General features: G+C 41.7%; 1 protein-coding gene across 2 annotated transcripts in view; it reads right to left on the bottom strand.

Moving 5' to 3' along the window:
- JMY (junction mediating and regulatory protein, p53 cofactor) overlaps nt 1-14,665 on the bottom strand; it is a 59,599-nt gene extending 44,934 nt beyond the window's left edge. Inside the window, exon 1 of one of the 2 annotated variants that reach the window (XM_032212557.1) lies at nt 13,325-14,665. In XM_032212557.1, the coding sequence (XP_032068448.1) occupies nt 13,325-14,296 (972 nt within the window). In that variant the 5' untranslated portion in view covers nt 14,297-14,665. The remainder of the gene's footprint in view (nt 1-13,324) is intronic. The other variant, XM_032212556.1, reaches the window with a different exon arrangement.
- Between the last annotated feature and the right edge of the window lie 809 nt (nt 14,666-15,474).

Here is a 15,474-nt window from a genome sequence, read left to right as displayed (position 1 = left end):
TAGACAAAGAGAAAATACCTTCAGTTAGAGAAGAACACAGGCAAAAATTGAATCAACCAATAACCTCGGGGGAAATCCTGCAGGTAATTAAGCAATTAAAGTCAGGGAAAGCACCAGGTACAGATGGCTTGACAGCGGTTTACTATAAAAACTTACAGTTAGAAATGGTAGAACCTCTTAGAAAATTATTTAATATGATTCAAACGGAAGGTAAAGTCCCTCCATCTTGGAAGACAGCGTTTATATCTTTGATACCCAAAGAAGATCAAGATACTACTCAACCCAAAAATTATAGACCTATTTCATTACTGAATGTAGATTATAAAATTTTCACTAAAATATTAGCAAATAGGTTAATGTTGGTCACTCAACAATTGATACATACGGACCAAACAGGTTTTATACAAGGGAGACAGATGAAAAGTAATGTTAGATTAATTATTAATGCATTAGAATATTTGGGAAAGAACAACCAGATCCCTGCTGCGTTTATATTTTTGGATGCTGAGAAGGCCTTTGATCGAGTTAACTGGCAATTTCTGTTGAAGATATTGCAAAAAATGCAGATAGGAGATAATTTTTTACAGTCAATTAAAGCAATATACCAACAGCAAACAGCACAAATCATAGTCAATGGAAGTTTAACAGACTCTTTTCAAATTGGAAAAGGTACAAGACAGGGCTGTCCTTTGTCCCCATTATTGTTTATTATAACTTTGGAAGTATTGTTGAATAAAATACGGGGCTTGGATGGTTTAAAAGGGATCAAGATTAGGCAGCAAGAATATAGAGTCCGCGCTTTTGCGGATGATTTGGTCATAATATTGGAACAACCGCAGGAATCCAGTATGGTTTTAATGAATATGATTAATCAATATGGTCAAGTGTCGGGCTTTAAAATAAACTTAGGAAAAACCAAAATATTAGCTATAAATATGAATATTAAACAAAAGGAAGAATTAGGATTGATGCTAGGATGTGAGGTAGTTAAAAAAGTCAAATATCTTGGAGTTAACATTTTAACTTCAAATGGGAAATTATATAAGCATAATTATGAACCACTTTGGCATAGCATACAGACAGAGATGAAAAAATGGGAGAAATTGCACTTATCTTTGCTGGGTAGGATAGCGGCAGTGAAAATGAACATTTTACCAAAATTTTTATTTCTCTTCCAAATGTTACCTATACTTAAAAAAGATGCGAACCTTTTAGAATGGCAGAAGGGTATCAACAAATTTGTGTGGGCAGGAAAGAAGCCGAGGGTAAAGATGAAATAATGCAAGATGTACGTGAGAGAGGAGGATTGAAACTACCTAATTTAAAACTATATTATGATGCAGTGGCATTATCTGTAATTAGTGATTGGATTCACTTAACCAATGATAGAATATTGAACATTGAGGGACACGATCTGGTATTTGGTTGGCATGCTTACCTGTTATTCAACAAAAAATTGGATAAGAACTTTAAAAGTCATATTTTAAGAAATGCTTTATTGCGGGTCTGGAAGAAATACCAATATAAATTAAATGACAAGTTACCCATGTGGGCAATTCCTAGACACGCAATTGAAAATATGAATACAGCACAAAAACAGGACAGAATTACCTACAGACAGCTTCTTACCTCGGAAAGGGGGGTATTACAATTAAAATCCTTAGAGGTATTAAAAGAGGAGAAGGTAGTTCAAACATGGTTCCAGTATGGGCAATTACAGGCTAGGTGGAAAATAGATCAAAAAATTGGTTTTATTCAAGTTGAGGATAATCTGTTTAAACAAATAAGAGATCAAAGCTTAATGCATATAAAGAGGATATATAATGTATTAATACAGATGGATTCGGAAACAGAATTAGTTAAAGATTGTATGATAAAATGGGCTCAAAATATTGAGGAACCAATAATGTTGGATACATGGGAAAGAATCTGGGTAAGAAATGTGAAATTTACACAAGCTCAAAATCTGAGAGAAAACTTTTACAAGATGTTCTATAGATGGCATTTAGATCCTAAAAAGTTGGCTTCTATGTATCCGAATGTACAGCCCAAATGCTGGAGGTGTGGTTCTCTCGATGCTACATATTATCATATATGGTGGACCTGCCAAAAGGTTAAGGCATTTTGGATAAAAATATGGTGGGTCATGCAAAATGTTTTTAAAAGAAGGATAAAGTTTAGTCCTCAGTTATTTTTACTAGGTATATGTACTGACTTTACAGTGGTAGAGACCAATTTGACTCTGCACCTGATAACTGCAGCAAGACTGTTGGTGGCGCAATATTGGAAGAAGGAAGACTTGCCTACAATCCAAGAATGGACATTGAAAGTAACAAACTTAGCTGAAATGGCTAAAATATCGGCATATCTCAAAGATCATTCAAATGAGAGATATAAACGAGACTGGAAAAAATGGATTGACTATATACAAAATAAATACGGGACTAAGAAATTCCAGTTAGCCTATGCTTAAGATCAGAAATGATTTAAACTGTTAAAAGTCAGTTCAGTAAGAAGAAGCTAAGGTCAATCTAGAATGTTATTAATTTCTTTATTTCTTTTTTCTCAATAGATTTTAGACTGTGTTAGTTAAAAATCCATACTGTGTACGGGTTCTGGGAAGTCGGGGGGGGGGAAGGAGGAGGGGGGGTGGGGGGGTGGAGGGAGGGAGGGGTACACACAACAAAAAAAAATTGTACTTCAATGTCTTAATGATTGACAAATGATGACATATTTGTGTTTTTTTTTAAAGAAAAATAAAAAAGTTCTGTTCTAGTAAGAAGTACCATCAGATGAGTCACTGACAAAAGGGCGAATGACAAAACCGCGCCCGACTAAACCGCGCCCGACTAAACTGCGTCGCTGACGTCATCAACAGGGCGACAACAGCACGGAGAAAGAAGCACGCTGTAAACCCTAAACCTAAACTTAACCCCTAACTCTAAACCTAACCCTAAACCTAATCCTAAACCTAACCCTTAACCTAATCCTAAACCTAACCCTTAACCTAACCCTAACCCTAACCCTAACCCTTACCTTAAGTTAAATCGGCTTTCTTTTGACGTGCTATTTAAAGCGCCCTTCTTTCTCCATGCTGGCTGTTGTCGCCGCATTGATGATGTCAGCAACGCGGTTTAGTCGGGCACGGTTTTGTAGTTCGCCCTTTTGTCGGGTCACACCATCAGATAACATGCTAGAAGATGCCAACAGAGTTCTCAAAACAATCCCTACTACCCAGTGGTGGGTTGCAGGCGGTACGGGTGTACCGGAGCCTGCCCAGAGCACAAGGTACCGTTCCGGTACGGTGCTCCGGAGGGCTCACCCACCCGCCCAAGCTCACCTGTCCTTTAAGCCGTTGGTGCTTCCGCGCACGCGCATGGCGCTACAGTGCTTGTGCAACACTCCACTGAGCAGCTGGAGTGTTGCGGAGGCTTGTGGAGGCATTACAGGCAGGTACAACGCATGTGCACGTCGTGCGCATCCGGAACCCACCACTGCTACTACCACAATAACTCAAACCAATGAACTGGTATAGGTTATAGCCACTGCAATCCTGTGTATGTTTGGCCACACAATCAAGAACGCCAATACAGGTAGTCCTTGACCTACAACAGCTCATTTAGTGACTGTTTGAAGTTACAATGGCACTGAAAAAAGTGACTTACAGCTATTTTCCACACTTACGACCATTGCAACATCCCCATGGTAATGTAAATTACATTCGGATCCTTGTCAACCAGTTCATATTTATGACAATTGCAGTGTCCTGGGATCATGGGATCATCTTTTGCGACCTTCTGACAAGCAAAGTCAATGGGGAAGCCAGTTTCACTTAACAACATTGTTACTAATTTTACAACTGCAGTGATACATTTAATAAATATAGCAAGAAAAGTTGTAAAATGGGACAAAACTCTCTTAACAAATTTCTCACTTAGTTTCTGGGCTCAATTGTAAGTCAAGGACCACCTGTGCATGCCTCCCCAGAAAATGAGGTTAGCAACAACTACTGGCTAAAGACACTAACAGTAGTGTACATGCCTAGCAGCACAGATGAACGAGCTGCTAGCAGCAGGCTCCCACCCATCCTTTCTAACTCAAGGAAAGACATCCCAAAGGTACTTTTCAAAAGGCAACTGGACTTTCTTGGGTTTTTTTCTGAAAAATATTTCACTTCTCATCCAAGAAGCTTCTTCGGTTCTGACTGAATGGTGGAATGGAATTTATGGATGAGAAGTGAAACTTTTCAACAAAAAAAGAACCACACAACATGGGATGTTCTATCAGGCATTATAGCCACTAAGCTACATGACCATATGGAGCATTGGGCTAATACATAAGCACAGCTCAAAAAGGCATTGGGAATAACACCAGAGGCTCAAAATACCAGCTCATAGACACACCAGTTGCCCAAGATTGAAGGGCTAGACAGATCAATCTGAGCACAGCCTGAACTGTCTACAGAAATCCTACAATTCAATGCCACACACATGGAACTGCAAAGGCCTGGGTCTATACAAAGTCAACAGGACACTAAAGGCCTTCCTCAAGAACTCAATGGGACTGTGGAAGACAACACTGGAAGTCAACTCAAGACAACTCACATAAGTAGCCATAAGTAGCATATACAAAAGTGATGCACTGTGTCCACTGCTGTTCTGCATAGGCTTGAACACCCTCAGCCAGATATCCACAAGGATTTGATACAAGTTCAAGAGTGGAACTACCATCAATCACCTCCCATACATGGATGGCATCAAGTTGTATGCTAGGAGTGAACGAGACATTGATTCATTGGTCTACCCGAGAGGGATTTACAGTTAGGACACTGGGAAATCATTCGGACTAGAGAAGTGTGGCCAGATGGTGTTCAAAAGAGAGAAAGGGGAAATAGTTAAGATTGATATGTTGGAATTATCAGTGGGCAACAAAGCAGACAAACAGACTGGTTATAAATACATTGGTATCCCAGTCGCATGTGAACGATGATGAGAATGCAAAGAGGATAGCAACATTCAAGTATCACTAGATCTTAAAGAGTCAGCTCAATGGGAAGAACAAGATCCATGCCATCAATAGGTATGCCCTGCCCATCATCAGATAGCATGGTGATATAGTGAGCTGTCTAAAAAAGGACACTGAAGCTACTGATGTGAGGATCTAGAAGCTCCTCACGATGTACAGAGGTTTCCACCCAGGATGGATAAAAATTGATTTTTTTAAAAATTAAAAAATCAGATTTTTAAATTTTAAATTGGATTTTTAAAAATTGAATTTATTTTAATAAAATGCTTTTGGAGTAAACATCTATCTAAAGATAGTTTTCTATTTAAGATACATGAATAATTTAGTTTATTCACCATGAAATGGAGCTTAGTTATATAGCATGAGGCTGTATATTCTGCAATACTTTCATTTTTGATAAACTCATTAATAGCAATAGCAATAGCAGTTAGATTTATATACCGCTTCATAGGGCTTTCAGCCTTCTCTAAGCGGTTTACAGAGTCAGCATATTGCCCCCCCAGTCTGGGTTCTCATTTTACCCACCTCGGAAAGATGGAAGGCTGAGTCAACCTTGAGCCGGTGAGATTAGAACCGCTGAACTGCAGATAACAGTCAGTTGAAGTGGCCTGCAGTACTGCACCCTAACCACTGCGCCACCTCGATGCAAGCTCTGCAAGCTAAATAGTAAACCTTCATTTTGTTTGCAAATAATAATATTAAAGATTCTAACTACCAGCAAGAATGAGTCCTTAAGAGCCAAGGTGGCGCAGTGGTTAAATGCAGCACTGCAGGCTACTGCTAGATCAGCAGGTCAGCGGTTCAAATCTCACCGGCTCAGGGTTGACTCAGCCTTCCATCCTTCCGAGGTGGGTAAAATGAGGACCCAGATTGTTGGGGGCAATATGCTGACTCTCTGTAAACCGCTTAGAGAGGCCTGAAAGGCCTATGAAGCGGTATATAAGTCTACTGCTATTGCTTACATTTAAAGAGTGCCTGTCAATTCAGATCCATCATGGCAATGCCCGTTAGCAGGCATCCACTCATCAGCTGCCCCCCACGTCCCTCACTTGTTGTGTCCCTGGCACATCACCAGCCGTTGAATGGGATTGTCAGTGAGTCAACAGCGGGTCAGAGGAGGAGCTGCTGTAGGACAGAGATGACAGTTGCTCTTTAAAAATTATGATTTAAATCAAGCCTTTTCACTAGTGATTTAAATCATGATTTAAAACAACTTGATTTACCTCCTGTTTCCACCCAATACCCAGAGATTGTACACTAGCCAGAAAGAGGATGGTGAATGTCAAAGCCACTGTCCTAGATGAAACCAGAGCCCCCAGGAATCAGTAAGATGGCACCCAAAGATGAGCTGCTAAGAAAATGTCTGAGGCAGTAGCAGATATGAGAGGAAGATCAAGCTATGTCATGGCAAAACAAGACCTGGCATGGGATGTATCTTCAAGAGATAGCTGAGGTAGCAAACATTGAGAAACCATATTAGTGGCTGGAAATGGCTAGACCCATGATGGCGAACCTATGGCACACGTGCCACGCGGAGGCATTTTTCAGGGCATGCGAGACATTGCCCTGTCAGCTGGCCAGCTGACTTTGATCTCCTTTTGAGGCCATTTTTCGCCCTCCGGAGGCTTCCCTGAAGCCTCCAGAGCGCAAAAAACTGGCCTTACGGGCAAACCGGAAGTTTGGGACTGTTGCTCGTACGATTGGTTTTTGCCCTCCGGAGCCTTCAGGAAAGCCTCCTGAAGGCTCTGGAGGGCTAAAACCGGCCCTACAAGCAACCAGGAAGTGGTTTGCTTGTAGGGTTGTTTTTTGCCCTCCGGAGCCTTCATGGAAGCTTCCTGAAGTCTCCGAAGGGCCTCCGGGGAGGCAGGACAGACTGTTTTTGCCCTCCGCAGGCTCCTATAAAGCCGCTGGAGCCTGCCGAGGGCAAAAAAAGCCTGCCAAAAATGGGGGGAGAGAAAATGCTGGTCGTGCGTGCATGCACACTGTTGTCGTGCACATAGCATTATGGGTGCGGCATGCCCACGTACGACCCCCCCCTGCTTTTGACACGCGAGCCAAAAAAGGTTTGCTATCATTGGGTTAGACTAAAAGACTATAGAATGAATGGGATTAAAATTAAAAGAGATGATTTAATATGTAACTGAAGTAATTGGTGAAGTGAATATTGTAAAGATCTGTATGAAAATGACACCTTAAGGAATGAAAATGAAATAAATGCTATAATGGTTAGTATCCAATTATAATGATGGAAGCCATAAATGCAGTGAGAATATTGGAAAATAGTAAAGTTCCCAATATATTAGTATAACAACAAAAATGTTAAATATAGATCTAATGATTATGGGGTGTTTAATGTATGTATGGCATGTTTGTGCAAGTCTGTGTGAGCTCGGCCTGAAAAATGGAAGAACTATGGTAATTAATAAGAGTAAACAATGTTATAAGTGTGCCTGGAAAGGAGTTTGGCAAAATTCTGATAGGGGACAATAGCCCTAACTTGGGAAGTAAACAACAGTTGTATGCAAGGTGAAATATGTGCAGACCAGATCTTTTCTTTTTAGTAGCACTGATTAATATGAGTAGCTCACTGATTAATGTAAATTGACTTAAAGAAAGCATTGACTGTGAATATGAAATTGAAAGGAGATAGCTGAATCGGAAAAGAACATTACATGTAAACAGTAACACGCTCCACATGGGGGCTGCCCTTGAAAAGCATCCGGAAGCTTTAGTTGGTGCAAAATTCAGCGGCCTGCATGGTTTTGTGCAGACCCCGGTGTGCACATGTATCACCTCTCCTGCGGGAACTGCATTGGTTGCCAATTTGCTTCCGGGTGCAATTCAAAGCGCTGGTTGTCACCTTTAAAGCCCTTCATGCCTTGGGACCTGGTTATCTGAGGGACCGTCTCTTCTCGGTCACATCTACCTGACACACTAGAACAGGGAGGCAAGGAATGTTGCTAGTCCCATCCCCTAGGAAGATACACCTGGTGGTACCCAGAAGGGCCTTTCCCATGGTGGCTCCCTCTCTCTGTAACATCATTCCCCTAGAGATTAGAATGGCCCCACACTAATACTCTTCTGTAAGGCACTGAAGACCTGGTTCTGCCAGCAGGCCTGGGGAAACCAGAGCGGAATGGAGCCCATTAAATGGGTATGTGATCTGCTGTCAGTGGGGCGGGGGTGGTTGGGAGGTAATTGTTATATTGTACTATATTAATTTATTTGATTCTTTTTGTTAGTTTATTATTTAAAATGTGGTTTTATATTCTGTAAGCCACTTTGAGTCCCCATGGGCAAATAGGCAGCAATATAAATTCAATAAACAAACTAACAAATATGGTATAAATAAATCATAAATGCAAATAAACTGAATGCTTAGTGAATGATTCAAAACTGTGCCCGGAGCATGACAAGGATGCGTGGTATCATGTTGATTAATACAAACATTGACAAACATGTTAAAAAATGCTTTTGGTGGTCAACAGAGGTTATATTGGCTGGGGGTATGAATGTGGATGCTTTATCCACTTTATATGCAAATTACGTGTTGCTGGCTAATAACTTAATGTTTTGCAACAAATATTAATAATGACACAACCATGATGTGAAAATTAATGTATCAAAGGCGAAGGTAGCGTTTGACCAAAAAATGGTCACACACACACACACACACACAGACACACAGTAAGGGATACAAAAAGGAAGTTTTAAAATATGTAAATGCTAATGGATAAGTAGTGATACCATGGGGCTGTTACAAGGAATGAACATTTGTCAAATATAATGAAAATATCTATCTATCTATCTACTATAATATTGGAAGCAAGAAACAATTGTTTCAGAAGAATCAGGAAAATAATGACAATGGATTACTTACAAAGGTTACAAAGATAGAAAAAAAGAAATAGTATCAATAATGAAATGTACTTTTGCCTATTTTGTTATGTGGGAGTGAGAATTGAAGCGTAAAAGTTAAATGGAGTCAAAATCAGTTATTAAGAAGTATAGGCAGAAAAGCAAGAAGAGATAGGATCAAGATAAAATGGGTGCTGAGTAAATGTGAACTATATAGAAAAGATGAGTGAGCAGAACAAAAGTGATATATTAATGTGGCTTGATTATATGGAGGGAATGCATGAGGACTGCATCTTAAATAAAAATATAAAGGAAGAGTGATGGACTGACAAAAAGGAAAAATCCTAATGAGACTCTTAAAAAACAGTTTAACAGTTTGAAAAATTAAATGCAATATATGAATGAATGACAAAACCGGGAAGTTTCCAAGGATGGAAAAAGTATGGACAATAATTGTGAATGGCACCTATATAAAACAAGATTTAGTTACAATATATTTTTTTAGTCCTGTTTCTTTTACCATTTTTATTCCTTTTCTATACTTAATCTAACTTTTTTTATCCTGAAAGGGACTAGCATAACAAGTATATATAAAGATCCATTATACATAAATTATTAAATTTAAACTTTTCTTTAAAAAAATCATACTATTAGATTTGTATCCTACCTTTTCTCCAGGAGCACAAGACAGCCTTATTTCTTTTCACTTTAACTCCACAGCAATTACCCCTTTAAGTAGGCTAGGCCAGTGATGGTGAATCTTTTCTTTATGGCGTGCCAAAATTGCGTGCACGTCCTATCGCATGCACATGCGTCCTATTGCATGCACATGCCCACTCAATCTCCTCGCCCACCTGCGCATGTGCACACAACCCACCCACCCATGCACGTGCGACCTCTTGCCAGGCTCTGGAGGCTTTCCTGAAGCCTGGGGAAGGCGAAAACGGCCTCCCCCGGGCCCCAAAGGCTCTCTGGAAGCCGGAAAGGGATTGTTCTCGAACTTCCGATTGGGCTGTTGGGGCTGTTTTTCGCCCTCCCCAGTCTCCGGAGGCTTTCCTGAAACCTGAGGAGGGAGAAAAACCAGTTGGCCGGCATGTCCATGCGCGCCAGAGCTGATGGCTGGCATGCAACCAAATATGGCTCTATGTGCCACCTGTGGCACACGTGCCATAGGTTCTCCATCACGGGGTTAGGCTGAGGGACGGTAACTGGCAGAGTTAGCCATTGAATTTCTATAGTTGAGTTTGAGATTAGAAAATAATACAGGTACGGTAGTTCTCAATTTAGGACCGGAATCTACATCGTAAGTGATATAGTTAAGTAAATCATGCCTGTTTTTTAACTTTTTTGCTACAGTCTTAAGTGAATTTAGCCCCCTCCAAGTAACCTTCCCCCCCCACTAACCTTCACTAGAGGTGATCACGTGACTCTGCTCTGGGACACTGCAACTATTGCAATTTCATGCCAATTGCCAAGAACCCAAATGTTGATCATGTGATACTGGGGACACTGTGACAGTTATAAATGCAAGGACAGGTCATAAATGACTTTTCTCAGTACCATAAATCTGAAGGTCATTAAACAAATGGTTAAAAGTCAAGGATTACCCATAGCATGTACCATTATGAAAGAGATAAATTTTGTATGGTAAGATTTAACATTTCACTTCACCAAACTTTTTATATTATCTTTTTATATTATCTTATCTTAAAGTAATTTAGGGTACCAATGTTCTTCTACTTTCAATTTTATGTATTAATATTAAATATTAAGACTATAATTTTGGCATAGAAGCAATTTTACAATTCCAACCATTATATTTGCAAAATTAGTGCAGAAAGATATAAAGTTTTACATTTAATATAAAATTCTAATAGTGTCTGAACTTGAGTTACATGTTGCACAGCTCAACAGGAATGTGTGACTAAATAAAACATTGTCCAAGCTAATTCTAAACAAAAGAAATTTATCAGTGCATATGGCCTTTCTTATTTCATCCAAAGAGATGAGTCATTCAACTGACCATCAGGATAAATCTTAATAAAAGGGCATATTAATATATGCTAGGAAATTTTATAACCATATCAATTATTAATATTCTCTTTAGAGCCTCAGTGGTGCAATGGTTAGAGTGCAGTACTGTGGGCTACTTCTGCTGACTGCCTGCAATTTGGCAGTTCAAATTCCACCAGGCTCAAGGTTGACTCAGCCTCCCATCCTTCTGAGGTGGGTAAAATGAGGACCCAGTTTGTTGCGGGCAATATGCTGACTCTGTGAACTGCTTAGAGGGAGCTGTAAAGAACTGTAAAACACTGTAAAGCGGTATATAAGTCTAAGTGCTATTGCTAAAACTGAAACATTTTTTGTGTAGATTTTTAATTAGAGAACTGTTAAGAATACACTATCTTCACTCAATGACTCTTAACTGCCTTAAAGTCACTTTCAAAGCAAAGGTAAGGCAAAAGAAAATGAGTGAAATACAGTGCATGAACTGAGTTGTCTCACATTTCAGGAGACAATTGAATCCCAATCTGAAGTGTAGAAAACTACTATATTCATATTACACATTAATATTAAATGTCTGTCATCTGTTTCTTCATTATCATGGAATAATTTAGCCAAGTGAGCTATGAGGTTCTTATTTCAATTGATAAGACAGTGGAAACCTGAGAGAAAAAAAGTAAGTTAATCTTTCTTAAATATGCACCTTTTAATTAAATATGAGTCAGTTACATAGAAGGTACTAACAGATATACTGACATCAGACAATGCATTTAATTAGCATATACAGTATATATACAGATTGTTACCAGTCAACATAATACTGGCACAGCCAATAGCTCTAGAATCATATCCATATAAAACTGAAGCTAGTTTAACAAAATGTATTTTATGTCTCAGTTTCATATGAGAAACATTTTAATTTCTAAGATACTTAAAATACTTGGTAAGTAATTAAATATACTGCATGTATAATCACTTCATTTTCTAAAATAAATATATCCTGATTAGAATAGTTACCAACATTTATATACAGTATGACAAAAATCATATACAGACTAAAGAGCTTGGATAAACCCTTACAAAGTGCTTTAAAAAAAACTTATGGCCTCAGAACCCTCTATTTCACACTATTCAATGATTATTATGTTTTTATCCAGTGTTTATTACTTTATTAGTCACTCAACATGACAAACATTTCTAAATACTCCTTCCTCCTATTTTCATCACCACCATCCTGGGGTGAGTTGGGCAGAGACAGGGACCAGCCCTAAGTCACTCAGCCAGTTTTCATACCTAAGGCAGAACTAGAACTCTCAGTTCCTGGTTTCTATGCCACACCTTAACCATTACACCAAACTGGCTTTCCATTCTTCTTCTAGAATAAAATGTTATTCTCCTCTGAGGAAAAAGCTAAAGCAATAAAGCTTTTTCTTGGATATTGCTACTGCTACTAGGGCCCTTTGCAGCTTTTATTTTATATACCTACAATGAATTATAAGCAAAATAAAAAAAGAATACTGGTCTAAATTTCCCTTCTATTGAAATCTCAGCTTTGATTGTTATTACAACTGACATCCTGCTTCTGGGCTAAATTCCTAATATTACATATATGCCAACTTCAAAATCAAATTTAGCAGAAGACAAATACCATTTATTTACTTGCTTGTTAGATTTATAGTTCCCCAGTCACTGGGAACTCGAAAAAGTCAACATGGCAGCCATAATGAAGTTGGTATTATTGTTTCATCTTGTTTTGTTTTACTAATCTTGTTGTGAGCAAACAGGGTTATTACATATAAGATGATAACTCACGTAAGCCAGGTAAATAAATAAAAATGATCACATGATTGAAGCCCCTCCCCTCTTGTGCAGGTATCAAAATACTGCCATCTTTTTTTCTTAAAAACTCTTCTGGTTGTGCTTCCTCCAATCAATATACATTATCCTAATTTCCCCTATAACAATAATTCTGTGAGGTAAATTGAGTGAATAAGTGACCTATAAAGACCCGAGCAGCTTCACTAAGGGTGGATTTGAAACCAGGCCTTCCCAGTGCAGCCCAACATATCAACCATGTTTATGGTTGTGGTTAATGTTTGTACCTGTGAGTCACCTAGAGTCGGAGGGACTAGAAATTTAATAAATAAATAAATAAATAAAAATTTCATAATAATTAGGTATACAGGTTGAATCAAGAATTTGCATCTTGGAAGATTTTCTAAGAAATACTCCAGCAAACGTTCAGATTTACCAACTAATAAGTATTTTTTTCCCTAAACAATTTGGAATTACAGTATGTTAAGAGGAAAAAAGAAAGAAAACAATTGAAAAACAAACCTTAGGAAATTTATTCTAAGATTGTACATTGCAGAATGTATTAATTAGCTTGATGAGGGTCTCCCCTCCACCTTTTATGTAGACTGGGGGCATTGCTCACCTCCTGAATGCGCTTACGGGCCCTTTGCAAAACCTCCTCATAGCCCTTCTGCCGAAGCTCGCTCAGACTCTCGTAATATTCCTCCGGGTCATCGGTTTCGGTAAAGAGTACCTGCGAGAGGATCTTCCAGCCGCAAGTATCGAGGCAGTGGCCCAGGTATACCTGCAGCTGGTAACACAGCTCATCCATCTCTTCCTCCGAGAGCTCTGGAATCCCAAAGAGCACCGTCCACATCCCCGACGGTTCCTCGGGAAGGACGGGCAAACAGGGCTCCAGCTCGGAGTTCACCGAGCTCAGCTGTTGATGGACGGCCCGCAGATCCTGGAAAGAGAAGAGGCCGGCCCAGCTACATTCCTCTCCAGATAGCGCTTCCACCTCGGCGGAGGCCGCGGTGGGCGACTCGGTCGCTTGAGGCCCGGCGGGAGAAGGGAGGAGAAAGGCGGCAGCGACGGCACCTCCCGAATGCTCGTCCTTGCCCAGCTCCAGCTCCTCCAGATCTTCGGCCGCGCAGGCCGCTGGGCTGAGCGGCGCCTTCGGAGCGGGCTGAGGCCTCCGGGCCAGGCTGCTCTTCGTCCTCGCCGGGCTCCTCTGCGACGCCTCAACCGCTCGGCTGCCCGGGCTTCGCGGAAGCGACTCGGCCCGGGCAGGCGATGCCGGCGAGCTCCTGGCTTGGATGGGCTCCGCGGCGCGTCGGGCCGGGGATTTTCGTATAGTGGGGCTGCCGGCCGTTTTACAGGAGGCGCTTAGCTGTTCGGGCGCCCCGGGGCCCACCGCGCCAGTGCGGCGGAACTCCCGGGAGCCGCTGCGCTGCCTCTGCGCCGTCCGGTTATGGCAGGTGATGGCGAACTTGCTCTCGATCTCATTCCAGGCCACGATAAAGGCAAACTTCTGCTTCTCCCGCTCGTGGAAGGCGTGAGGCCTCACGGCCACCCAGTCCGCCTCCAAGGTCTCTTCCAAGGCGAAGGTGCTCATGGTGGACCGACACCGCGACGCCCCCCCCGCCTCCCTTTTCTCTCACGGACGTCGCGAATCAAGAACTGGGGTGGGGGGGGGGGAGAGAAGTCTCTGTTCCGGTCAAGATTGCCGGGTCCCCAGTCACCGCCCAGCCTGAGCCATGTTAACGGCCGGCATCGGAAACCCAAGCGGACGGAAACCCAAGCAGGAAAGATGCCAGGCTAGTCAGGACCCGGAGACCCGTGGTGGAAAGGCGCCAGAGACCCGCCGGTGGCTCCAACGGCCGCCGCTGATGCTGCCGCCGCTGCTGCAGCGCGCGCGCGCGCCTTCCGCGCGCTCTGCTTTGTTGTCAGAAGTCTGGCGGCCGCAGAGTCTCCCGCACAGGTACTTGCAGTCGGTCACGTGGAGACGCCGGATCTGTTTACAAGCCACCGCGAAGCCGCTGTCCCGCCTCTTGCGCTGTCCGCCCTGCCCGCCTCTTCCCTCGAGCTGGGGGAGGTCTCATCCTCCACTCCGCCGGACAGGGAGGACGGCGGTTCGCTCCTCTCCTTTTGTCGGCCTTGTTCCTCCCCGATATTTCAGGACCGCCCGCCTTGTTCCCCTCCTCTTTCTCCTCCAAATGATCCGGATCAAAGCGCTCCTGGGCGGATGATTGGGAAAAACGGGATCCTGCCAGAAAGGCGCCTTGAACCCAAGACCGGTCCCGAAAAGAGCAGCTTTAGGGTCTCAGTTGAGGGGTTGGTGAGACCCTTTCATGGAGAGTGGCTGCTGAAGTTCGTGGCGGGTTTCTGCGGTGAGATGGCGGGCGTCGAGCTCAGCTGCGTTTGCAAACTTCTCTCTTGCCTTTGAAGTGAGTCCCTCACGTTTCCGCTGGTTGTTGCGGAAAGAAGATGCGTATCAAAGACGTCTACGAGCCCTAAGAGGAAAACCTGTATCAGTCGTAGCGACTTCAGATTGTCGAAAAATACAAACCTGATCCGTGGGAGTCAGTCTTAATTTTGAACCAGCCTTACCTTACCAAAGTCTTTTTAAAGAAACTATTTCCCCAAGGTACGATACCAGGTTTTTATATTTTTCTAAATTTCATTACTCGGTATATACATACATAAACATATATACATATATACACATATATATATACATACATACATACATACATACATACATACATACATATATATATATACACACACACA

This window comes from Thamnophis elegans, chromosome 3, assembly GCF_009769535.1.
Source record: "Thamnophis elegans isolate rThaEle1 chromosome 3, rThaEle1.pri, whole genome shotgun sequence".
Taxonomy (NCBI): domain Eukaryota; kingdom Metazoa; phylum Chordata; class Lepidosauria; order Squamata; family Colubridae; genus Thamnophis; species Thamnophis elegans.
The sequence above is the reverse complement of the archived record's forward strand: the minus strand, read 5'-3'. Positions and strand labels throughout refer to the sequence as shown.